The following is a 26,496-nucleotide window of genomic DNA, read 5'->3' as shown; positions in this document are numbered from 1 at the left end:
TTGCCATAAAATATGAATTTTATTTCACATCAGTTTACAGTTTTTCTCAGACTATGAGGTCTTTAAAGGCAGGAAGTAGGTCTTCTTTATTTTTCTCTCCCCAGACCTAATAGGATCTGGCACCCAACATGCGCTTATAAAGGTTTGTTGACAAAAACCTGGTCTCTGCCATCAGGTATTTAGTTATACAATTGACCCTTGAACAAGGAAGGAGTTAGGGACAACCAACTCCTGCACAATTGAAAATCCGTGTGTAACTTCACTTGGCCCTCCTTGTCCAAGGTTCTGCAGCCTTGGATTCAACCAACCTTGTGTTGTGTAATACTGGAGTATGCATATATATATATATATATATATATATATATATATATAATATTTGGCTGCATTGGGTCTCCATTGCTGCACGCAGGCTTTCTCTAGTTGTGGCGAGTGGGGGCTACTCTTCGTTGTGGTGCGTGGGCTTCTCATTGTGGTGGCTTCTCTTGTTGTGGAGCATGGGCTCTAGGCGTGTGGGCTTCAGTAGTCGTGGCTCACAGGCTTCAGTAGTTGTGGCTCGCGGGCTCTAGAGCACAGGCTCAGTAGTTGTGGTGCATGGGCTTAGTTGCTCTGTGGCATTTGGGATCTTCCCAGACCAGGGCTTGAACCCATGTCCCCTGCTTTGGGAGGTGGATTCTTAACCACTGCGCCACCAGGGAAGCCCTGTGGTACATATATATTTTTAAAAAATCCGCATGGACCCATGCAGCTCAAACCCATGTTATTCAAGGGTCAACTGTAATCATTTGTGTAAACTCATAACCCAACCAGACCTTAAACATTCTGAGGGTAGGGTGGCTGTTGCATCCAAATCCCCTTGCAGTCTGAATTTTGCCTGAGATTCTCCTGGCCCAGAAAATGGATCAAGGTTTCTGTAAACCAATCACAATAATCTCATTCTTTTGCCAGTGATTGGGCAAGGGGTGAGCATGTGACCCTGATCTAGCCGAGGAGATAGGAGGATGTGTGCTGGGTGCTTATGGGAAATTTTTCCTTCCCTGATAATATAGAGACACAGGACGTCAAAACAGCCTTTTTTGCTCTTTTTCTGTTGGGTTAAGGACATGGTACCTGGAGGTGTGGCAGCCATTTTGCAATTGTGAGTCAATAAGCCCAAGTATGAAAAGCCAACATGCTGAATCAGGCCAGAGAGGAAAGATGAAATCGATGTGCTTGTGCCCCTGAATCAACCCTACAACTGCTGACTTCTGGACTTCTTAGTTATAAACAAGATATGCTGTAAGGTCAGGCCACTCAGGATGGCTGTTCTCTTGCTCTCTGTACATCCCCTGGCGGACCAGGGCCTGCTGCACCTATACCCTACTCACATGACTGACCTTCCTCCGTACTTGTCCTAGGCCCCAGCTAATCATGGCTTATCAAAGGGGTGGTGAGGGGCATGCCCCTCTGCTGGTTTCCCCAGTAACTAATGAGCCCACCTGACATCAATTCCCCTATAACTGGTAATTCCCCCCCCCACCCCCCAGCAAAGACTGCCACTATGTCCTGCCTGCCGTGAACTGCACACGGGTGGGGTGTCACTCCAGGACCTTGCTTCAGGCATGTAAGCTCCCCCATCCATCAAACTATTGATGTCTCTGTTGCTGATTCCAGGTTCTTTCTTCGGTCTTGAAGCTGGGCAAGCACAGGCCTTGTAGGCCTGTGGGGTGCAGCCCAACAAATGCCACTGTGCCTTAAACCACCATTTAGATTGTTCTTTTTCAGTTGCTTGAGGCTGAATATATTCTAAGTGGTATACCAGACAAGTACACCTGAGGCAAGTTGTATTTTCCCTAAATGGCTGAAACAGTATTTCCAGTTCTCCATGCTCCTCCAAAACCTTGCCACTCCCCTATCAAGAGATGGAATCATATGTCCACTCTCCTTGAAACTGGGTGGGTCTTTGGGGGCCCCTTCAACAGGGGAAATGACATTATGTACCTTCCAAAGCTATGCCATTGAAAGGCATTACAGCTTCCTCCTGGCTCTTTCCAGAAATATACTTTAGAAGCCAGCCTTTATTCTGTGAGGAGGCTCAAGAAAAATGGAGTTGGACCCCCCATCCCTGATCACCAAGTGGGCTTCCAGCCAACACTAACACCAATTTGTCAGCCATGTGAGTGAGCCATTTTGGACAGGGATTCATCCAAATTCTGACTGCCGCTGACTGACACAATGGAGCAGAGGAATTATGGGTATAATTCTTACTTCATAGGGTTTTTTGAGGCTTAAGTGGTAGCTTAGAATTGTGCCTGGCACATAGTAGATTCTCAGTAAATGTTTTCCTCCTGTCAGGAGAAAGGCTCCATTACTCCGCTTTTAACATATGGGGTCCCATACCTGGGTGACCTTGAAAGGTGGTTGATCAGGTGTTAGGTTTTGTAGATGGCATATCTTTGAGAAAAGCAGGACAATTAAAACCAGTGAGAGGCTGCTCTGGGTAACTTTCTCTGTGAGTAAATTAGGTGGAATCTTCCACTTTCTTAAACACTTGCTGATGGTGGTGGCAACTGAGGATTTATGAACTTCCACAGCTGTAACTGGATCTCTGAGTGGAGAGGAAGCTCTGTCTCTCATGCCCAACCAGAGGGTCCAAGTGGTTGTCCAGTTTGGTGGTGCAGGCTCTGGAATCAGATCCATCTGGATTTAAATCCCCAAACCTATACTTTTAGCTATGGGAGCTTCACCTCTCTGGCCTTACGAGAATAATATTACCTAACTTACAGTGTTTAAGAATATTAAATGAGTTAATAGTAGTGGAGTACCGCAAACGTGATAAGCAGTGTCAAATAATTAATAGATAAGATTGGAGATAACGTTACAGGCTTGATATAAGGATTAAATGAGATAATATATGAAAGCAAGTACATGGTAAGAGCTTAATAAACATTAGCTATTTTTATGTCCTCAAACTGACTGAAAGGTAAGGCTCTTAAAAGGATGCGGCAATTTGCAAGCTGATGCTATGTGACATCCAATGAGAGGTCATGCACGTTCCAGCCTCCACCTGGAACAAGAATTCAACCAGAAAGGAACGGTAGGAAACCACAAATACCTCCCGCGTAGAATTTGGCTTGTTAAGAATCCACAGTTCTTATCAAGGCGGTGCTTCGCAAGAAGCCTCAGTATCTCCGTCTGAGAAATGAGCGGCCGGGCCCGAGGCACAGATGGGTTCTTGGTTTCGAGACCGAGTGTGTTGGGCGAACAATGTCGCAAGGGACAAGGACGCCGTCCCGAGCTTGATTGAGGAGGCCTCCCCCGGGAGGAGGCTCCAGTGCTCCGCAGTTCCGGGTCCGCGCCTCGGCGCTCCACGTGACTCGGGTCCACACCACGTGGTCCAGGCCCGGACCTCGTGGCCCCGCCCCGCTCCCGCCCCGCGCGCCGCTTCCGGTAGGGGCGGAAAGCGGAAGTGTGGGAGGGTCTGCGGGGCGGGATCCAGGAGGTCCCGGGGGAGGATGGATCTGTGAGCGGGTCTGGGCGGCTGCCGGCAGCGCCATGGAGACGGTGCAGCTCAGGAACCCGCCGCGCCGGTGAGGGGCTGCTGGCCAAGAGGAAGGGGGTGGGGGGAGAGGGAAAGGCGGGAACTGGCAGAGGGGAGACACTGGCGTGCGAGACCCCGGAGGGGACGGACCTGCGGGGTGATCCGGCTGATGGGGCACCTGCTGAATCAGGGACCTCTGGCTGGTGGGGGTCCGGCCGAGGGGGATAAATGTGGGGCTGGTTAGAGAGATCGCTTGCTGGGGTAACATACTGGCGGAAGTGGGGGACAGGTGGGGGGAGCAGCTGCTGAGGAACGTGGGGACAAGTTAAGGAGAGCACCTGCTGAGGGCGGGGGCCACTGAGTGAGTACTGTCCTAGAAGGGACTCACTGAGGTAGGGAGCATGCTGAAGCCAGATGAGAACCTACGAGGGGTCTGGCTAAGGGATGGGTCGGGAACTAGCAGAGAGGAGAGCTGGGCAGACTTTCTAAGGGAGGGAGTCCCACCCGAGGGGTGCAGTGGAGAGGATCTGCTGAGGGGAAAAGCTTTGCGCCTGAGGCTGAAGATGTGCCAAGGCAGGTGGACGGTCTGGCAAGGGAGGCTTCGTGGAGGAGAGCATGTAAGAAGATGGTTTTGGTCCCTACTCTAGATGATGGCGCCTTTCATCCCTGATATGCAGGGTCCTCCAAATTTTCCTCATATCCAGCACTGGGAGGTAGAGAGGGAAATAAGAGACCATTTTCTGGACGGGCAAATTGAGGCCCAGAAGAGTTGAGACACAGTCCTGTATGTTGACTTCTTTGCTCTAGGTCTGGGTCACTGGACGTGGCCAGACTGTGCCCTTTTCAGGTCTGTATTGTTTTATATCAGCTCCAAATCCTCTTGCTCCCTGGAAATTGTTTTAAGTCAAGATCTGGGGGGTGGCTGATCCTGAAAAGTCTAATCCCCTGAGTTGGTTGCAGTTGTATCAGTGATTTGCTCTGTGGACACCAGGGTCTTCTCTCACTCTGCCACATCTGGAGAAAAATCGAGAGTAGAGACTGAGGTGCCAGTGCAGTTCGCTTCAGTTTCACAGAGACCCCTGACTTCCTGCAGCAGAATGAACTCTAAAGTAGGAAGTGTTCAGTGTGTGGGAATTCGGGGCAGTGGAGAGGTGAAGGGAAGGGATCGACAGCCTGGGCTGCGCCCTTGGCTTTGTTTGAAGGGCACAAACACTTGCAGAAGGCAAATAGCTGGTTGGGATGGACTCAGCTCACCCTACTGTAGTGCGCTGAGTCTGAAATAAAATCATCATTGCACTCATCTAGCACTTACTGGGCGCCAGACACTATTCTCAGTGCTTTCCATGTCTCTTGTTGAACCATATGAATTTGCTGATATTTGACCATTTTTGATCTATAAAAATAGAAGTTTCATATGGTTCAACTTATCGTTGACTCATTTGACCCTCACATCAATCCCATCACCTGTATCTCTATTTTACAGGTGAGGAAACTGAGGCCCAGAGAGGTTAGTGATCAGCCAAAAGTCCCACAGTTACTAAGTGACAGAGCTGAGATTTCTTTTAAAATTAATTAATTAATTAATTTTTGGCTGAGTTGGGTCTTTGTTGCTGCGCACTGGCTTTCTCTAGTTGCGGCGAGCGGGGGCTACTCTTTGTTGCGGTGCGTGGGCTTCTCGTTGCGGTAGCTTCTCTTGTTGTGGAGCATGGGCTCTAGGCGCGCGGGCTTCAGTAGTTGTGGCACGCGGGCTTCAGTAGTTGTGGCACGCAGGCTCTAGAGCGCAGGCTCAGTAGTTGTGGCGCACGGGCTTAGTTGCTCCGCGGCATGTGGGATCTTCCTGGACCAGGGCTCGAACCCGTGTCCCCTGCATTGGCAGGTTGATTCTTAACCACTGCACCACCAGGGAAGCCCCAGAGCTGGGATTTTTTTTTTTTTTTTTTTTTTTTTTTTTTTGTGGTATGCGGGCCTCTCACTGTTGTGGCCTCTCCCATTGCAGAGCACAGGCTCCGGACACGCAGGCTCAGCGGCCATGGCTCACAGGCCCAGCCGCTCTGTGGCATGTGGGATCTTCCCGGACAGGGGCACGAACCCGTGTCCCCTGCACCGGCAGGCGGAGTCTCAACCACTGCGCCACCAGGGAAGCCCCAGAGCTGGGATTTTAATCCAAGCAGTCTGGTCCAGAGTCCATGCTCTTGGCTGCCTCAGTCTGATGCCTTTCTGGAAGTATCCCTGTTTCACAGGACCTTGTGTATGTTAGCAGATATATGCTATAGCACCATAGATCAATTATAAATGGACACTGGTTATAAATCCTTCTGAAACGTGTTCGTTCTCTCCCTGAGGCCCTGGTTTAATTGAAAAGAGAATTAGGAACCTGCGTTTTGTTTCTGCTTTTGCCTTGTGCTGTATAATCTTGGGCAAAAGAGTAAACCTTTTTGGTTTTGACACACTCATTTCCTGGGCCTTTTGGATTTTAAAAATTTTATTGAATGTGCAAGAGAAAAGCATTGCAGGGCTGAATTCTTTTTTTTGTTTTGTTTTCAAATTATGTATAATTTTTGATCAACGTACAGGAGTACAACTCCTCTCATGAAGAGGGCAGGTACTCTGTAACACCTATAAGGTTGCTCCAAGCTTTTCTAACCTTACAGTGTGATTCTCAACCATCTTCAAGATCACTGAGATTAAATAAGTGGAGTATTAGTAAACTCTTGCTGGTCAGTATTTCAAAAAAAATTGTCCAGGAGGGCTGAATACTTAAATGACTGGTGCTTTCCTGCTCACCATAGCTGGTGAACTGCCGAGACTTGCAGCCAGTTAACTTTATTATCATTTGTATCAGTTTGTTAGGCCTGCTGTGTCAGTTTCACAGACTGGGCAACTTAACAGAAATTTATTTCCTCACAGTTCTGGAGGCTAGAAGTCTGAGATCAAGCCATCAGCAGGGTTGTTTTCTGTTGAGGCCTCTCTTCACATGGTCTTCCCTCTGTGACTGTCTGTGTCCTTATCTTATGAGGACACCAGTCATGTTGGATTAGGGCCCACCCATTGACCTCATTTTTACCTTAATTACCTCTTTAAAGGCCCTGTCTCTAAATACAGTCACATTCTGAGGTACTGGGGGTTAGGACTTTAACATGAATTTGAGGGGGTTGGGAGAGGGAAACACATCAATTTTATTTTCATTAAAAAATTTCATCCATTTATCTTATATATGAGTTGTAACCCACAACAACTTCTGTGTGGAAAGAGGAATAGGTATATATAAACAAAATGGACCTGACAAGAGTTCTAAGGTGGGAGAAAGAAATTTGGGAATTAGCCAAACCGGTGAGTAACTACTTCATAAACACCCTTATTGTGTTTGGAAGATACAGGTGTCTTTTCAGAGATTCAGATGGCATGTGTTTCCAACAAGGGAAAGCAATCCCAATGCAGGAAGTGTTCTTTGTGTCCTTGAGTTTGACATTTGTGTGTGACTAAGTGAATGATGATAGATTAAAGTTGACGGTTTATGTAGGAGTTTATGATTTTAAAAAGTGAGTTGCCATTAGATACAAATAGTGTGGTGGAATGTGTAAGTACATTTCTGGGATGCTGGCCGTCCACGTGGCCACCTGACTTAGGAGCGGAGCATCCCCCTGTGTTGGATCCATGGAGGCTGTGTTGGCCAGGCCTGTTAAGTTATGAGCAAGCAGTGAAACTACCTAGGACCTGGGGAAGTACAGCTGAGAGGGCTGAATCATCAGAGTTGGGCTGTTTGGTTATAGTGCTTCTTCCATGAAGACTCATGTAAAAAATAGCATTGAGTCCCTTATCAAAAGATTTTCCATAGAGATCTTATTTGTCGATAACACAGTAATACTTTTTCAGGGTGATATTCTTTTAGTTTTGAAACCTCACAAGGATTGCTGAGAAAGGTTTATGATTCTCATCATTGCATTCATTAATCCATTTAACAAATGTTCTTATTGACCACCTCTGGATTCAGGCACCAGAGATAAAAAGATCCCTTAAGACCAGACCAAAACCAAACAAAAACCCCACTTAGATTGTTTTAAAGAAGTATCTAGCACTCATATAAAGTTTGTCTGTCACAGTATTATCAGAGGCCTGCAGCTGTCTCTCATGGCAGTGGCCGTTTCCTTTGTTATGCTGTGTTCTCTGTAATAGTTGAAATAGTGAGTTTTGCTTTTTGTAAACCACGAAGTCACCACTTCAAAGGAACACATTTGATCTTCCTTTATATGAACTGTTTATAAAACTGTAATTATACTTGAGAAATGAGGTATTGTCCATTGTTTAAACAGTTATAAATTCAATGCTTCACCCCCCCTCCCCCAGGTTATGGGATGTTCATTCTAATTTCTGAGTTCATAGAAATTTCACTTCTGACATTGAAGAGGAATTTCACTTCAGTCCTTCTTGTTTTGAAACTGGGAGTTTTTGTGATGTCATTGGAATTTAATTCTTAGAACCTTTTGATTTTCAAAGGTCGGTGTGGTCGTGTTTGTTAATTTTCAAGTTATGGAAGTTACTGACTTGGAGCAGTTCTCCATTTCTCTAGTCTTTGACATTTATAAAATCCTGTTAAGATTGTCTTTTTGAGATCAGCGTTTATTGGTGGATACACTTGATGTGTTGAGGTGTGTGGGTTTTTTTTTTTCTTTTGTCTCTTTTTTGGCTTCTTTCATGGTTTTGCCACTTTATCTAGGAAGGTACACATTTATGTGTATGTGTATTTTTTTTTGTTCAAGTCTTTTCTTGTAAAAATTGGTATTGTCCAGCTAGTTTAAACATTTTTCTTTTCAAAGAAATTTTCAGTGGACTACTTCCATATTTCACCATTTCCTGAGCTCTCCTTTCTTTGTTGTCCTTTGTAGTTTCAGGAAACCATTGTGTAGAACCCACACACGCAAATAGTCATTAGCAAACTCCTCCTTTAAGCCTGTTAATAATTTTCAGAGGTCTCAGAGTTTTTTTTTTAAAAAACCCTACTCTTAATTTATAACCTCCCATGTTTGTCATAGTCAGAAAAATCCCACTTATCTGGAAGTTGTGAGCAGCACCTATCTGATTTCGGGAAATAGTCAGGTATACAACTGCCCATCAGAGAGTCTTGGTGAGACTATTTGAAACTCCCAGCTGCCTGGTTAGTTTTTACTTTTGGTCACGTCTGAGTGTATACTCTCCACTTTCTGTTTCTGTGATACCTACAGAAGCCGCATATTTCGACAGAAGTACCAAAGTCTTGCTAATGGAGGGCAAGACTCTTCTATGTCTTCCTTGGCCTCTAGTCTAAGACCATGTTTCAGTTCATAGCTAAGCTTGCATTAAACATCTTTTCTGAACAGAGAGTTATGCCATCTTAATTCATGGAATCTCAAGATTTAAATAGATTCTGAAGGTTATAGCTAATGCTTAAATCCACTCTATAACATTTCAGCCACACGAGGACTCATTTTCTGTTTAGATGCTCCAGTGATGGGAATCTAGGGACTTCTTAAGGCAGTCTAAACCATTTCGTAACAACTTTTATTGTTAGAAAATTCTTGCTCCTGTGGAACTGAAGTCAGCCTCTTGGTAGCTCTTCACCCTCTGGTCCTGATTCTGCTGATCAGGGTGACCAAGGACATGTGTAACATGTCCATAGACCAGCCCTTCAGCTTCCCTTAAAGTTCTCTTAGCTTGCCTTTATGGTCATTTACCAGTGAAGACTGTGTAAAGAAATCCCTAAGATGCTAATTGTAAAATAAATAATGCATTTTGTATTCTAGTTGCTAGCAAGTAAAATGTATTTTATGTTTAAATTCTTCGTCCACAGGCAGCTGAAAAAGTTAGATGAAGATAGTTTAACTAAACAACCAGAAGAAGTGTTTGATGTCTTAGAGAAACTTGGAGAAGGGTGAGTACACAGAAAATGTAGGTGGACTAAGTAGGTCCCAGTCTTTTTCCTGCCCCAACACCAGAAGGATGTGAACCTTTCTCGTGGCAATAATTTGGAAAACTAAGGAAAAGAAAGGGGAATGTTGCATATCACCACTGCTCTGGGTAGTGTAGGAGGTAAATTTAATACTTGAAATGGCCTTTCCCTCTTCCCCCAATTAGTTCTATAGACAGATTTAGTGATTCCTGATCTTTTCAACACCGTGGACATCTATTGTTTTCTCTCTTGTAAAATCTGTGGTTTGCATGATTTTATCTGTTTAACAGATAACACTAATTAGTTTTTACTTCATTTAAATTTTTTTTATTAATCAGACATATTTTAATTTTCTGTTCATAGCTTCTGAGAGATATGCAATAACTTGTTTCATGAAAAAAACACTGGAGGGACTTCCCTGGCGGTCCAGTGGTTAAGGCTCCACACTTCCACTGAAGGGGGCACGAGTTCCACCCCTGGTCAGGGAACTAAGATCCTGCATGCCACACAGAGCAGCGAAAAAAAAAAGGAATTCAGCATTTTATCAATAGTTAATGTAGCGTTGGGAAATACAGTAAATAAGTCAAGGACTGCCACTACCTTTACATCTTTCCTAAGAGATCCAGAATTACAGATTGGGAACCAGAGGACTTCTTGAAACACAGATTGTGAATGAGTTTATAAAATACTGGTGAAATGATATTTGGTAGTAGATAGTGGCCATCATTGGCTTTCCTGATACAATAAACGTTATATCATAAGTTTTTATACTTTTACATATATTGATACTTTTAATCTTCGTATGTGTATTTCTTTATCTTAAGGACCAAGACATTAAAATATTAGAGACACCCTTTCTTAAGTTTTTGTTGTTCATTTTTGAATAGGTAATCAAGTCACATGATCCAGAATTTTAAAAGTGTAAAAGTGTTAAAATGAAAAAAATTTGCCTCCTGCCTCTCTCTCTCAGCCACCCAGAAGCAACCAGTATAGCAGTTTTTTGTGTGTTCTTCAGAGGTAGTTTATGCATATATAAGCAAATAAACATGTGGGTGTGTGTTTGTGTAATTTTGTAAAATCTCTTGGGAGTACTTCTGGTTCAAGAGAAGACCTGAAATGTTAACTTATAAAAATGTCAAATTAATGTCTGTTCTTTAAAATCAGCTTTTTTATGTCATTAGATTATTTTGGAGTTTAGTGTTATTTATGCCTAATATAGATATGCAATGTTAAACCCAATCCTGGATTACATGGAAAAGGTTTCCATGGATTACCTCCTTGTGAAAAACATTAGTCATCATCTTTTTGTAAGTTGGAAAAATACTCTTTGGAATCAAGCAAGAAGTCAAGCAGAGAAGGGAAGTAAAAGATGACACCACCTGAGCTGCTAAAAGACAAGTACACGATGAATCTGAAACCACAAGTTGACTTGGCATTGTTAAAGGTATGCGGGGGGGAAAAAACCCAGTCCTTCTATGTCTCTTGCTTGCCATTTTCAGCTCTAACTTGATATCCTTGGTATTTCCTCAAGGCAGTGAGTCAAAGGCCCTTAATCTAACCATGCTCACAGGTTATACTTAGAATAAGATCAAGAGTGGTAGGCATAGTTGACTATGTATGTAACTAACTTGTTTCTTTCATTTTTAATGAAGGTATATTACAGTTGTAAGAACATAGACTCTGAAGTCAGACATATCTGGGTTAAAACTTGCTCTACTGTTTATTAGTCATAATAAACAAGTGAGCTCGAGCAAATTGCTGAATATTTCGAAGCTTTGCAAACCTCAACTATAAAGTGGGGATATTTGCATCTCCCTCATAGGGTTATGTTGAGTGTTTCATGAGATGGGACTAAAGTACTTAGTACAGTGCTTGTCACCTAATAAGACCTCGTTAAATGGCAACTATTATTATTTTATTTTTAAATATATCAATTGAAGCATTTTTTCAGACCTTATCATGACAAATCAAAGTTAAGTCTTAAAGTATGTTTAGGTGTTTTTGAAGGGAGCTCTGTTTGGGTTGTTTGGTTTTGAGGAATGTCAAAAGAATACTGTAGACAGAGAGTGATCAGGAATGTAAAATAAGGAGAAACTAAGCTAATTATGATTATTTTAAATTATGTTTTAGATCTATGGATGTCTTCATTAAGGACCTTGGAAATTTCCCTGTAAAGACATCACCAGAGAGAAAACAATTAAAACTTCAGATCTTCCCATGTTATCCTCATATTGTCTTTTTAAATGATACCACAAGTGCTTGGATTTCTGTCATCCCGACTGAATGAGCCTGAACCAGCTTCATTTAGTGAGCAAAATCCCAAAGGAAAACCCAAACTGTGCTTCCTTCCTAAACACAAATGGCCATGCCATCCCTAAATAGTTCTGGAAAGTGAATGGATTGTGAACTCTCACTGACATGGGCCTTGTGAAATGAGCTCTGGCTAAAAGATTGGATCGGATTCCCAAGGCTGCAGCTATTCTGCATTTTGAGGAAATCATGTGGATCTGTGGCAGAGCAGAGCCAAAGCTCCAGACCAGGATGGATGGACAGCACTTGGAAAGTGTTTTGAATTAGAGCCTAGTGCCTTTTTTTTTCCCCTTATACTTAAAGTTTTACACATTGACTCATTTAAGTTTTTAATCCTAGGATAATAACAAAAACATCTTGCCCATGGTTTCATAGCTAGTGAGTGGTATTAAGACTTATGCCTGGTTAATGTGGCCTCAAATACTGTATAATTTCTATGTTTCTGCATTGACCTTTGCCTTGCATAACTTGTGGGAAGCACTTCCATCCCCACCATCTTTGTTCTCTGCCAGTTAAAATTCATTGAATCACTGTAGTTTTTGTTGTAGGGAATTAGGTCTTAAGGGACTTGCCTATAAGGAAGCATGACTGCTAAAGCCTTCTAAATCCTCTGTACTGTAAGTGTGATCTGTGGAATCATGAATCTTAATCGTACCTATGAGCTCTTGGAGTTTTCTTGGCTGTCCAGATAGCATAGTGAGGCGTGGAGGGTGTTCTGGTCAAGACTGCTGAGTAAGTGCACGTAGGAACCTCTCCATTTCAAATATATAAGAATAATAAATGAAAAATATTTTTTTAATATAAGGATACATAGCCAGCTATAGACCAGGGGTAGAAAAGATAGCTGTCATCGTAAGAGGAGAGTAAAGCATGCCTTGTCCTTGTCGGGAGATTGTGGATGGGCTTCCTGTATGGAGTTGTGGTATCATTTGCCTGTGGCCTGGGGGAAAAGCAGAGGGACTGGCCTGACTATAGGAACTGGGCCTGGACTGTATTCAGGTATGGTGTCTTGAGGGGCAAAACCCCTAAATCCTAGTGCAAGACCTGGTTTAAATTGTACAGCCTAGATGACTGAGCTAGGGGAACCATGAAACCATCCTGACATCATGAAACACTCATGACAGTGAGCACTGTGTAGAGAAGAATCATTCAAAATAAAAGGAAACCCATACAAGGAAATCCAGTGCCGTGAGATAATCAACAGACCTAACAAGTGGGAGAACTCCCACCTGAGGAAATAGAAATAATGGAGCCATCTGAAACAGGATTTAACGTTTGTTTACGATTTTCAAAAAGGTAAAAGGAGGGAATAATATCCTTAAAAGGAGAACACGAAATTATTAACATGAACAACCCCATGAAAAAGAAAAAGTTGGGAATCTTGACAATGAAAACTACAATAATTGAAGTTCTAGAGCCCAATAAATTGGATAAACAGTCAACTAGACAAGCTGAAGAGAGAATTTGTGAATTGAAAGCTAGAAGTGAGACTGATCACCAAATGCAGGACAAAAATATAGTGTTGGAAACTAGGAAGACAGCATGGATTGAGGAGGTCCAATATAGGTCCAATAGGAGCTCTAGAAGGAGATTAGAAGTAATAGAGAGGAAATAAAGAGATAATACTAAGAATTTTCCAGACTTGAATAAAGCCTTCAGATTGAAGAAGCTTATGGAGTGCCAAATAAATCAACTTCTAGTTATAGTAAAATTACAGAATGTTAAGGATAAAGAGAAATCTGAAAAGCTACAGAAAGAGAGATTACCCATGAAAAATGATAACCCGATGACAACTGACTTCTTTACAGCAATAGAAGATGAAAAACTACAGTAAACGAGCTGAGGGAAAGCTATTGTCAAAGAATTCTATATCCAGAAAAACTCGTTCCAGAATGAGGGTGAAATAAAGACCTTTTCACATGTATGGGACCTAGGGTATCAAGAATAACTTTGGATGAAGTTACAGAATACCCAACTAACAGTGGCTAACCAATAAGAGCATTTAATAACTAAGTAGCAAAAAATCGGGGTGAAAGATTCCAGAATGGCTAACTGGCTTGATAATGGTTTAGCATTTGTGTAATTCTCATAGTCTCAAGATGGCCATGTTAGTTTCAAGCATCATGCCTCACATGACAGTAACCAAAGCAGGAAAGGAAGTGGCAGGTGAAAATGGGCCACCTTGTTTGCTTCTCTCTTACCAGGGAGGAAAGTTTTTCCTAGAGACCCTTCAGAAGAATTCCCCTTAAATTTCATTGGCTGGAACTAGGTCATATGCTTACTACTAGTTCAGTCACTGGCCAAAGGGGATAGAAATCCTGCAATTGGCTTGTACCACCATGCTTTAGCCCCAGGGACCAAGCATTTGCCACCCTCACAAGTCAGGGCGTTATCGTATCAAGGAAGAAGGGTCAGTGGTTGGATCTTCCACACATGGTCAGCAGTTGCCTTTCCCTGGCAAAAAAAAATGTTTTAGGTAACACTTAAGTATCATTATACTAGCTTTGCCAATATAAGGGATTCTGATGGAATGGAAATTTTTTGTGTGTGCTCTACATAGATTTTTTAAAAAAGTTTTCTGTGACTTTCACATTGAAACAATCCTTGAACGTCATTTTGTTAGCTAGAGCACTCAGCTACTTTGATGTATTAGGTGGCACTGTTATGATCTTTTTTTTCACGAAGACAGTATGAAGAAACAGGTGTGTTTGGGAAATATGAAAGACAATTTACTCATTATTTCCCTGACAGCCATCCAGAATTGCAGTGAAAATGTAATCTATGCAAGATGATATCTCATTTAACCATCACAATTGTCTCGTAGTAGTATTGTCATTTTATAGATGAGAAAATTGAGGCACAAGGTTAATAATATGTCTGTAAATGAGAGCTGATATCTAGTGGCGGTAGGACTCCAATCCTGGGTCTTTAGATTCTAAATCTACTGTTCTTTTAGCCCCCAAATTGAATAGCTACATAACCTTTTATTTATCTTGATAATAAACTCGTAAGGGAAGATAGAGCAAAAGGCAAAAAGAATTTGTATGTGCTCTGTTCACCTGATACTAGCATTTAAGAGGCTTACATTTTTAGTTTCCTTAATGTTTTAAGTATTATTGCAAATAGGAGGAGAAAGGACTAAAAGACCTCATGGTACTAGAATGAGTGCAAGAAAACCAAGACCCCCATTTTTGTACCCCAGTACAGATGTGGAAAGAATCTAGGCTTTGTATTCTGACAGACCTGGATTCATATCCTGGAATGACCACCTATTTATCACTTATGTGACCTTGGGCAAGTCATGTAACCTCTCTGAGCCTTTTCACATTTGCCTGTAAAATAGGGATGATGACCCCTTCATGACCCCCTTTTTTGTAAGGATGAACCTCAGATGATGCAATTTCTAGTAGACATCAGACATGGTAGCTACTCTATCACTGTTATTTCCTACTAATACATTCAGTAAAATTTAAATGTGAAGTTTCTAAGATGCCATTTTGTGGTAAGTTCTCTTAAGGACAGTTTTTCCCTGAAGTACTTTAGCTGTCTCAATTTTGCAGGTGTAGCTAAGTATATATGTCTTGGGCATGTAGGGATATAAATTAGAATGGGGAGTTGCTTGTGTTTTACCACTTTTTATCTCTTGGCTTGCTTTGACTTTGTAAATGTTCTCCTCCCCCCAATTATAGGTCCTATGGCAGCGTGTACAAAGCTATTCATAAAGAGACAGGTCAGATTGTTGCTATTAAGCAAGTTCCTGTGGAGTCAGACCTGCAGGAGATAATCAAAGAAATCTCTATAATGCAGCAGTGTGACAGGTAAAGGCATCTGGTGTTATTTTGGAGATAACATGGTTTCGAATATACTGTGATTATATTTAGAGTTTGACGCCTAGAATTGCATTTACTTAGATATTTTGCAAACGGAAGAGTTCAGTGGAATCACTACGAATGTTCTTTTCAGAAAAAAAAATGATGAAAAAGTTTCTGTGTTTCCGCAGCTAAACTTTCAGAGTTTCTGTTTTTGCATTGTTTTGTTTTGTTTCAGTTTAGCCCTTTTCAAAACTAGGAAGAAGAGGCAAAGAGGCAGAAGGTGGTGGTGGCTAGCCTTTTTTTTTTTGATAATGATCTCTCTTACTTCCTATTGAGAAAACATTTCTACAGAGACAGCTAAGAAGAGAGAATTCAAATGGTTTTCGCTCCAGAAACCTTAGAATAGCAAATGAACCTATAAAAAGAGAATACTTATTTATGTATTACTGTTCTGTTCCTTCCTTCACAATTTTAAGAAATGGTTCCAGCTGAGAGTAGTTAAGTATTTTATTTTTGAGGAACTAAGATTTGTCAAATGCTGCAAGCAGGAAGTTGGGCCAGCAGGTGACCGCAGAAAAGCACGTGGTTTGCCCTGAAGCTCCATGACAACATGGGAGGTCACTGTGGTGGAGCAGGCTTCCTCAGTTTCGATTGGCGAGAAACACAAACTGAAGGGCAGTGGCAGCTCTAGGGAGTTGAAAGGAGAATGAGAAAGTCTTGCAGCTCGAGGCTGCCTTCATCTTTCTGAAGCTCTTTTGGTCCGCAGATCAACTCAGTACCTCCTGTTTGTAAAGCTTGTACCTTAAGGCAGGTGGGGCTACCTGCTAGGCATTTTGCCCAGGAGCCCTTAAGTCTTGTAGACTTGTGAATGCAATCACTTCTCTTCTCCCTCCCTCCCTTTCTTTTTTTCTTTATACTTTTGTGGTTACTTTGTACTGGCTAAAACCCTCCTATTTCTTGATTGGAGGGACCAGAGTAAGGTAGCAGTTTTTCTTTGCCTCTTGCATAAGATATATTACAGGAGCTCTTTCCAGTGGGCAAATTGGAACTTTGCCACTTTTGATAGATTGTGTAAGAGCTGTGTTCCAAACAGGGTGTGCAAATGTGTCTAATTAAAGATGAGGGATTTCAAAGAGCCTACTCTGTGCTAAGAAATACAAAGAGATACAGGGCAGAGTGCTGACCCTCTTAGAGTTTATAGACTTTAATTGGACAGGACAGGCTTATAGATGAACAGGAGAATCTAGTCGACAATACAGGATTGTATAGGACATACTCCAGCAGTGTACCTGACAGTAATTGCCTTGTAGAGGCATTAACTACTATAGAAATTCAGGGAAGGGAGAGCAGGTGTAGTGATCTGTATCTTAAGAGGTTTATTCATCCATTTCTTCATTAATATTCATTTTGTGTATGTGTATATTTTTTTCCCTGCTGTCCTTGTCATTGGCATGTTTCCCAAGGATGAAGGGGCGTTTGAAATTTTGAGAGTTAATGCAGCTGAGTTGGTTTTAGCATCTTCCGTTACTATGTTATGCAATATTATTTAGCCCTGATAATGATCTAGCTAAAGCTGGTAGCTTCAGAGGACAGATTATTTCATTTTAAAGGGATTTTGACATTTTTGTGAAATCTGTCTTCAAGACCCAAACTTTCAAGTCTGATTCTGAATATTTTTCCTTTACAATAGATTGTAGTATGATTTTATTTTTTTCCTTGTTACAAAGTATATGTGACTTCTTGGAAAAATGCAAATAAAAAAAGAAAGGAAACCACTTTTCTCTTTGGAGAGAGAATTGTTGTTAAATACTACTTGGTATACATATCCTTCCATATCTCTTTTTGGAGTTTCACCGTGCTTGCTATTATGTAACCTGCGTTTTTGTTTGTTTGTTTTTTGGTAAACAGAGTGTCGTCTCGTATTATCAAGTATTCTTCTATAACGTTTTCCATGGATTCATGGTTGTTGCATTAAACGGATATATCATTATTTCTTAGAGAAACTCCCTAATGTCAGACATTTAGATGGTATCTGAATTTTCACTTTTATAGACAGTACTGTGATGTTACCTATTTCTTTTTGAACATCTGTAATTTTCTTAGGATGAATTGCAGACTTACAACTGCTGGGTTGAGACCCACACAATTTTTGCACTATTATTGCCCTCCAGAAATCTGTACTGTTTTACATTCTCATCAAGAGGGTGCGTGTTTTAACCTTAAATATGAATAATTGACCTCTTGAGCTGAGAAATTAATTTTCATGTATTTAACATCATGAACTCACAGTGATGTTTGAAGGCTGCTCCACTAACTCATTGTCTCTCTCTAGCCCTCACGTAGTCAAATACTATGGCAGTTACTTTAAGAACACAGACTTGTGGATTGTGATGGAGTACTGTGGGGCTGGTTCTGTGTCTGATATCATTCGATTACGAAATAAAACGGTAAGTTCACCTTCTGGAATAGTAGGTATTTCCCCCTTTCCATGGTTCTTTTCCCCTCTGCTTTTTTTTTTGTTTGTTTTTGTTTTTGTTTTTTTTTTGCGGTACGCGGGCCTCCACTGTTGTGGCCTCTCCCGTTGCGGAGCGCAGGCTCAGCGGCCATGGCTCACGGGCCCAGCCGCTCCGCGGCATGTGGGATCTTCCCGGACCGGGGCACAAACCTGTGTCCCCTACATCGGCAGGCGGACTCTCAACCACTGCGCCACCAGGGAAGCCCCCGCCTCTGCTTTTTGATGTCACTTAAATGTGGCAATTTTGATACCAACCAACCCAGTCCAGTGAAGTGCTTTGCTTATTTCTAACTGGGGACAAAAATGACAATCAAATCTTGGTTAAGCAATGAGTTCTGAGTGTTTAAATTTGGTTGGGTTTTCTCCTTCTACCCAGCGTGTTCACAGATTAGCTTCCTAATCAGAGAAAACTCTCTGTGAAAGATGATTTGCTGTTACTGTGATTGCTGAGAGAAAAGCTAGGAGCCATGGGTTCTAGTTTGGGTTCAGTTGCTTAAACTCTTTGTTTATTCGTTCAGTAAGTATTTCTAGAACACTGGTCTAGGCCTTCGGGATCCAGTAGTAAATAAGACAAGGACCGTGCTCTCGTGGTAGTGCATTTTCTAGTAAGGCAACAAAAAGCAAATTAGTGGTAACCAGAGAATAAATACCAGATAGAGAGAACTGCTGTGAAGACAGGGAGTGACAATAAAGTGATAGTGGGTGCTTGGTGGGCTACTTGCGAGGAGATGGTTGAGAAACGTTTAATTGTCACTCAGGGAGGCGACATTTGAAGTAAAACGTGAATGACAAGAAGGAGCCATGAATTCTAAAAGAACATTCTAGGTAGAATGAATTTGGCACGTTTGAGTGCTGGAGAGAAGGCCACTACATGACTAGAGAGGAATAGGTAAGGGGGAAGCTGTGGGAGGTGAGGTGAGGCCGGGGGGCAGGGCTAGATTATGTTGGGTATTATTGGCGGTGATAATGAGTTTGATTTTTTTTCCATGTACAATAGGAAACAGTTGCTGGGTTCTAAGCAAGTGAGTGAGCCATCTGATATAAAAGATAACTTCTGTAAACAACAAGGTCCTACTGGGTTGGCCAAAAAGTTAGGTTGGGTGTTTTTGTTTTTTTAATTTAATTTAATTTATTTTTTATACAGCAGGTTCTTATTAGTTATCTATTTTATACATATTAGTGTGTACATGTCAATCCCAATCTCCCCATTCATCACACCACCACCACTTTCCCCCCTTGGTGTCCATACGTTTGTTCTCTACATCTGAGTATCTATTTCTGCCCTGCAGACTGGTTTATCTGTACCATTTTTCTAGGTTCCACATATATGCCTTAGTATACGACTCACGTTATATTTCTGTTGGGCAGTGCTACCTCAACTGATTAACTCAGTTGGTTAGAATAAAGAGTTAGTAAGTCATGAACTTTGTTCTTTGGCCACAGAAGGTACCCCAAACTCTTGCTTGCCACTGTGCCAATAGTGTTTGCTTGGATTGTAATGAAACCTCTGTCATTTATGAGCTCTGTGACCTTTGGCACAAATTACTTGTCTGTGCTTCACCTTCCTTATCTGTGAAACGGTGATGATAATAATAGTACCTACCTCATTCGATTTTTTTTTTAAATTTGTATTTATTTATTTATTTTTGGCTGTGTTGGGTCTTCATTGCTGCACGTGGGCTTTCTCTAGTTGCGGCGAGCGGGGGCTACTCTTCGTTGCGGTGCACAGGCTTCTCATTGCAGTGGCTTCTCTCATTGTGGAGCACGGACTCTAGGTGCGCGGGCTTCAGTAGTTGCAGCACACGGGCTCAGTAGTTGTGGCTCACGGGCTGTAGAGCACAGGCTCAGTAGTTGTGGCACACGAGCTTAGTTGCTCCGCGGCATGTGGGATCTTCCCGGACCAGGGATCGAACCCGTGTCCCCTGCATTGGCAGGCGGATTCTCAACCACTGCACCACCGGGGAAGCCCCTCATTCGATTTTTATAAGGATTAAGTGAGATTATAAAAGTAGTGCGTAGCATAGATGAAATGCTTAATATTTTTTAGTTATTTTTAATATTATTAGCATAGTGCCTGGCTCATAATAGATGCTTATTAAATATTTGGTGATTGTCTGATTGATTCTGTAATAGTTAATAAACAACATGGTTTCTTACATGCCTTACTATATCATTTGATTTTCATGACGATCTTGAAGAAAGGTGATTCGCCTGTTTTATAGGTGGAGCAACTGAGACTAAGAGACATTAGATAACTTGCTGAAGTCACACAACTAGAAAGTAGAGCCAAGAGTAAAAACTAGGTCTTTCTAATCCCAAATTGCATACTTTTTGCACCACAGCATATTCCCTTCTAAATATGAGTTGTTCATCAGAAGGGGACTGATTGAGAGTCTGTTGATTGAGTTTGTTTAGGACTGGGGTTGGATCAGCACAAAGTCAGCATTGCACCGATCAGATATTCTGTTAGTCTCCCGCATTCTTGCTTACGTTTACTCATCATCATTCAGCAAATATTTTTTCAGGACCTACGGTGTGCTAGGTGGCTTTCTTGGTGCTAGGGATTCAATAGTAAGCAAATCAAAGACATTTTAAAATGGAGCTTATGTTTCTAATAGGGAAGATGTCACATAAATAGGTATACAGATAATGTATAGTATGTCAGGTGGTGATAATGCTGCAACGACCAATAAGTAGGATAAGGGGATAGAGAACGGTCTAGGAATGGACAGAGCTAGCAAAGGCCTCTCTGATTTTCTGATGAGGTGACATTTGGGCAGAGACAGTGAAGTAAGGGACCAACTCATCCAGAAATCTAGTTGAAGGGCACTGAAGGCAGAGAGAACAGATAAAAAGGCCCAGAAGTGGTAGTGTATTTAGAGTGTTCAAGGAATAGCAGGGTAGCCTATGTGGCTGAAACAGGATGAGCAAGGTAGAAGGTGATAGAAGATGAAGGTAGCTGGGAGCCAGATAAGGTAAGACCTTGGTGAGGACTGGCTTTAATTCTGAGTGACTTAGAAAGGCACTGGACGATTTTGAGCAGATATGGCTTATTTTAAACGGTTCATCATGGCTGCTGTGTGGAAAATACAATGTAAAGGGTCAAGGGCAGAAGCAACGAGACCAGTTAGGAGATTATTAGAATAGTTCTGGCAGGGCATTATGGTGGCTTGGATCTGGGTGATTACAGAGGATATAGTTGCATATATTTTGAAGATAGAGAAGAGCCAAGGATGACCTCAAGGTTTTTGGCCAGAGCAACTGGAAGAATGAAATTGCCTTTTACTGAGAGAGAGATGACCATGGGAAGAGTAGAGTAGGTGAGTGGGTGGTAAAGAAAGGGATAGGGTGGTGGTAAAAATAAAGAATTTGATTTTGACATGTTATGCTTGTGATGCTTGTTAGGTATTCATTTGGAGGTGTAGTGTGGGCAAATATATGAATCTGATATTTGGGGAGAGATTTGGGCTGGAAATAAAACTTTGGGAGTGGTCAGCATAGCGATGGTATTATAAGCTATCAAATGCTGTTCACACGTTGAATAAGATTGTATATTCTAGGAAAGGAGTTTGGGTCTTATTTATTTTTTTCCTTTTTCAAATGTGCTGATGTAAACTAATAGCATTTTAACTTCTCATTCTTTTTTCAGTTAACAGAAGATGAAATAGCTACAATATTACAGTCAACACTTAAGGGACTGGAATACCTTCATTTTATGAGAAAAATACACCGAGATATCAAGGCAGGAAATATTTTGCTAAATACAGAAGGTCATGCCAAACTTGCAGATTTTGGGGTAGCAGGTCAGCTTACAGTAAGTAAAAATGTTACTTGTGTAGGTAACTTCCAGGTTTTTCTTGAGAAGCAGTTCCTTTTATTTATTTATTTAAAAATATAATATTTGATGTAATTGAATTGTAAAAAATTTTAAAATGTACCAGTAGGTTACAAAGGAGCTGGTAGGTTATTTTAGATCCTTTCCTGGACTTCAGGTCCGTAGTTTAACTTTGTTTAGCTTTGATAAAGATAAAAACAAAAACAGGAAATAATGGAGTAGAAGTTTAAATTCTACTGGGCTACATCATCATATTTATAAAAGGAAGAAGAATTAAATCTAAATGGCTTTCCTTGAATAAGACAGAATGTCATCTCATTCAGCCTCCAGGTAGCAGTTGGCTTTACTGAAAACACTCTCCTCATTTGGTTCCAAAATACAGACTCTTGATTTTCCTCCTACCTCAGTAGTGCATGGCAATGAAATAAACCTTGCTTTAAAACAGGAAGTCTAAAATTATCTGATTTTAGATAATATATTAAAATCAGATAATATATGTAAAATATGTGTAGAAAAATAGAAGGAGTTCTGGACAGATATATACTAAAATTTGCAACAATGTTATCTGTCATTTTTCTTGGGTAGTAGAAAAATATATACATATATAGTTCATTTGTTTATAGCTGGTACTATATACAGGTTTTATTTTTAAAAATTTTAAATCTGCCTGGAACATGTTAGGGACTTTCATAGGTATTGCAACAGCACAAAAATTGCTTTGATATTTAAAAAAAACTCAGGAACTTATTCTATACTGTGATTTGTGGGCCCTTCCAAAGATTTTGTTGTTAGTACATAAGTAAACAGTACTAAACAGTATTATCTAAATTACAATCTTAATAAGGAAACCAAATTGAAAAAAAAATCTCCTGGTGCTGTGTAAAAGATACTACAATTTAAAATATCAATTGCATTTAGTAACTGAGACTTTTTCCACAGAAATAGAAAATAACAATTTAAAATTCATATGGAACCACAGAAGGCCCCAAATAGCCAAAGCAGTCCTGAGAAAGGAGAACAAAGCTGGAGGTTTCACACTTTTTGATTGCAAACTCTATTACAAAGCTAAAGTAATCAAAACAGTATGGTATTGGAATAAAAATAGACACATAGACCAATGAAAGAGAATCGAGAGCCCAGAAATAAACTCATGTTTATACGGTCAACTAATATTTGACAACGGAGCCAAGAATGCTCAGTGGGAAAAGACGGTCTCTCCAATAAATGATCTTGGGAAAACTAGATATTCATATGCAAAAGAATGAAACTGGACCCCTTTCTTACACCACTCACAAAAATTAACTCAAAATGGATTAAAAACCCGAAATATGAGGCCTGAAACCCAAAAACTCCTAGAAGAAAGCATAGGGAAAATGCTCCTCGGCATTGGTCTTGGCAGTGATTTTTTGGATATGAGAGTAAAAGCACAAACAGTGGGACGTCATTGAGATTTTGGTTGGGATTGAATTGAATTGTGTTGAGGTTGTGTTGAATCGTAAATCAATTTGGAAAATATTGCCATCTTCATGATGTTATGCTTTAAAAGTCCTTTTCTGCTTCAACATTGTATAGCTATTCATCTATACTTTCCTTTAGTACTTTTTGGATTTTGTTCTTTGTATTTAAATTTTCATCCTATTTGAACTTACTTTGGTGAAAGCATAAGGTAGGAATTTAAGTGTAGAATCTTACAAATGAATAGACAGTTGCCCAGTGCTTTTTTCCCCCCATAATCTATCCTTTGCTTGCTGATTTACAAATGACGTTTTAATCATATCTTCAAATTATACATTTATATACATATAGGGGTGTGTGTGTGTTTCTATACCATAATCTGTTTCTGGACTTAATATTTTCCACTGCTATGCTGCTATACTAATATAACTTTGTAATACAGATCTAGTTAGGTTAGTATCTACTTATTACTCTTAATGTTCAAAAAACGTTTAGTTATCCAGATATCCATTTCTAACTGGAAATAAACCTTGACAACAACATTGACTGTCACCACTTGAATGGTGCAAATTTGAAGTTTCAGAGCAAAGGAAATGACTTAAGCAGTAAGTTAGTTCCTCTGTTAAATTTTTACATAGGACTGACAAAGTGAGATCAATTTAAAAATATTACCTGTTGTTTGCTCCTGACTGGCATGACCTAACTTAAGTGATAGACATTTTAGAAGGAACATGGGTGATGATGATGGGAAGTCCTGTTGTCTATTTAGTTCTGTTTAAAATCCTTCTCTTCCTAAAACACAGGAATTCTAGAAAGGTTCTCTTTCATTAGGGCCATGCTATTCTGGGAAAGTATGCAAGTAGTTATTTGCCCATGTGTACTATATTCATATATTATTTAAGCCCCAAAGTAAGACTATATATATATACAGTATAATATTATATAAAATATATATATATTATAAAAAAGAAAATCATATTTGTACTATATGTACACACATATTTTCTCTTTTTTAAATTTTCTCTTTTTAAAATTTCCTGATTGCACATGTAATATACACTCACATAATCCAGCTGAGTGTTACAAAAGTATACGGGATGGAAAGTAAAAGTCTTTTGTAATTCTGTCTCCTAGATATGACTCTTGTTAATAGTTTGGTGTATATTACTTGGAGATTTTTTTTTCTATCCATATAACAGCAATGTTTATTATTATTGGTTGTTGTTTTATTGTTGTTTTGATCATTGTTTTTCTTTTACAAAGACAAGGCTGTATTATATATAATTTTGAACATAAGTTTTTTGCTTCACAATGTGTCTTGTACATTTTTTCCATGTCAGAAAAGTGTATCTGGGTCCTTTTTTTCCATTGTATGGATATGTATTATATTTAACTTACTTCCTTTAGTTGGAAGTAAGTTGTGTTGTTTCCTTTTCTTTTTTCTCCCCCTTCTATTACAAATATTTCTACAGTACTTGTGCATGTATCTTACATATAGGATACATTTCTAGAAATAGATTTGAATCAAAGGATATGGACATATAAAGTTAATAAATATTGCCAAGTTGCATACTAAAACATTGTATCAGTTTATGCTCCTATAACATTGTATTTTAGTGCCTGTATTTTAATCTATGCTATTATCAGCAATAGTTAATAGTAATCAATCTCATTTTAGTGTTTCATTAATTGATTGATTATTATTTTTTAAATTAATTAATTAATTAATTAATTTTTGGCTGTGTTGGGTCTTCGTTTCTGTGCAAGGGCTTTCTCTAGTTGTGGCAAGTAGGGGCCACTCTTCATCACGGTGTGCGGGCCTCTCACTATCGCGACCTCTCTTGCTGCGGAGCACAGGCTCAGTAGTTGTGGCTCACGGGCCTAGTTGCTCCACGGTATGTGGGATCTTCCCAGACCAGGGCTCAAACCCGTGTCCCCTGCATTAGCAGGCAGATTCTCAACCACTGCACCACCAGGGAAGCTCGATTGATTATTTTTTGTGTTTTAATAATTGATTGAGAATCTTTTATGTTTCTATGTCATTCGAATTTCTTTTGTGACTTGATCAGTCATGCTTGAGTATGGTTTGTGTATGTATTTCAAGTCTAAGACATTTCTTATTGCTGGAAGGGACTCTTTTTCTCAACAGTTTTATTGCTTAGTGTTGATCTCTCTCCTTTCTATTTTAGGATACCATGGCCAAGCGAAATACAGTGATAGGAACACCATTTTGGATGGCTCCAGAAGTGATTCAGGAAATTGGGTACAACTGTGTGGCAGACATCTGGTCGTTGGGAATAACAGCCATAGAAATGGCTGAAGGAAAGCCCCCATATGCCGATATCCATCCTATGAGGGTAAGGAAATGGACAGAAAACCAGTGGGGTGGTTAGTTACCGGTGATCATTAGAAACTTAGTTAAATGACTTACTTGGTTGGGTACCAAACAATAAATGAATTAATTGTAAATAATTGATAAGTGTCAGTCTAGACTCCAGGTGATGATACAATTCCACTAGTTGTAGTCACTAATGAAGTCAAGTGTAATCCACCCCTCTCCATTCTAGAGGTTGTGTATTAGTAGCCCTCTGGTAGGACGTGGGCCAGGAAATGCGTGGTTGACTTGTGCAGTGTATATGTTTTTAATAGTTCAGGTGCTCACAGTTTAACATAACAACACTAACTGGAGCTGAGCAGCAGTCCTCTCCTTTATACGGGGCATGGTCTTTCCACTTTATCAGTCTCCACGATTCCCTATTCGCCAAGTATCACTTACTGCAGTGTTTTCTCTAATGTTTTTTATAGTAGTATTAAGAGGAAAGTGGACTATTTTTTTAAACTTATGTCCCTGACACCCAGTCTGATTCATTTGTTGTCTTTTTCCTGCCTGGCCCTTATAGGTATTTACATGTGTAAGTTCTGGAGGCTCTGTACTCTCCAACTTCCATCCACTTGTAGAGTATGAAGGGCCCGTAGGTTCAGTCTCCACTGAAACTCCTTCAGTGTAGCTACGCTAAGCAGTTTCCAGGCTTTCCCCACCCCTAGAACCCCTCATGATAGCACTGTTACAATACTTTGACCCTACCTTCTTCAGCGGCTCCGTAGTTTTCTCCATACCGTCCAACTCAG

General features: G+C 40.5%; 1 protein-coding gene across 2 annotated transcripts in view; it reads left to right on the top strand.

The window, feature by feature from the left end:
• The first annotated feature begins 3,491 nt into the window (after positions 1 to 3,491).
• STK4 (serine/threonine kinase 4) overlaps positions 3,492 to 26,496 on the top strand; it is a 90,364-nt gene continuing 67,359 nt past the window's right edge. For both annotated transcript variants that reach the window (XM_060030729.1, XM_060030730.1), the window contains exons 1-6: positions 3,492 to 3,566; positions 9,342 to 9,422; positions 15,440 to 15,568; positions 17,895 to 18,009; positions 21,727 to 21,891; positions 25,557 to 25,724. In XM_060030729.1, the coding sequence (XP_059886712.1) occupies positions 3,532 to 3,566; positions 9,342 to 9,422; positions 15,440 to 15,568; positions 17,895 to 18,009; positions 21,727 to 21,891; positions 25,557 to 25,724 (693 nt within the window). In that variant the 5' untranslated portion in view covers positions 3,492 to 3,531. The remainder of the gene's footprint in view (positions 3,567 to 9,341; positions 9,423 to 15,439; positions 15,569 to 17,894; positions 18,010 to 21,726; positions 21,892 to 25,556; positions 25,725 to 26,496) is intronic.

The sequence above is a fragment of the Delphinus delphis genome, chromosome 15 (assembly GCF_949987515.2).
Source record: "Delphinus delphis chromosome 15, mDelDel1.2, whole genome shotgun sequence".
NCBI classification, from domain to species: Eukaryota; Metazoa; Chordata; class Mammalia; order Artiodactyla; family Delphinidae; genus Delphinus; species Delphinus delphis.
The sequence above is the reverse complement of the archived record's forward strand: the minus strand, read 5'-3'. Positions and strand labels throughout refer to the sequence as shown.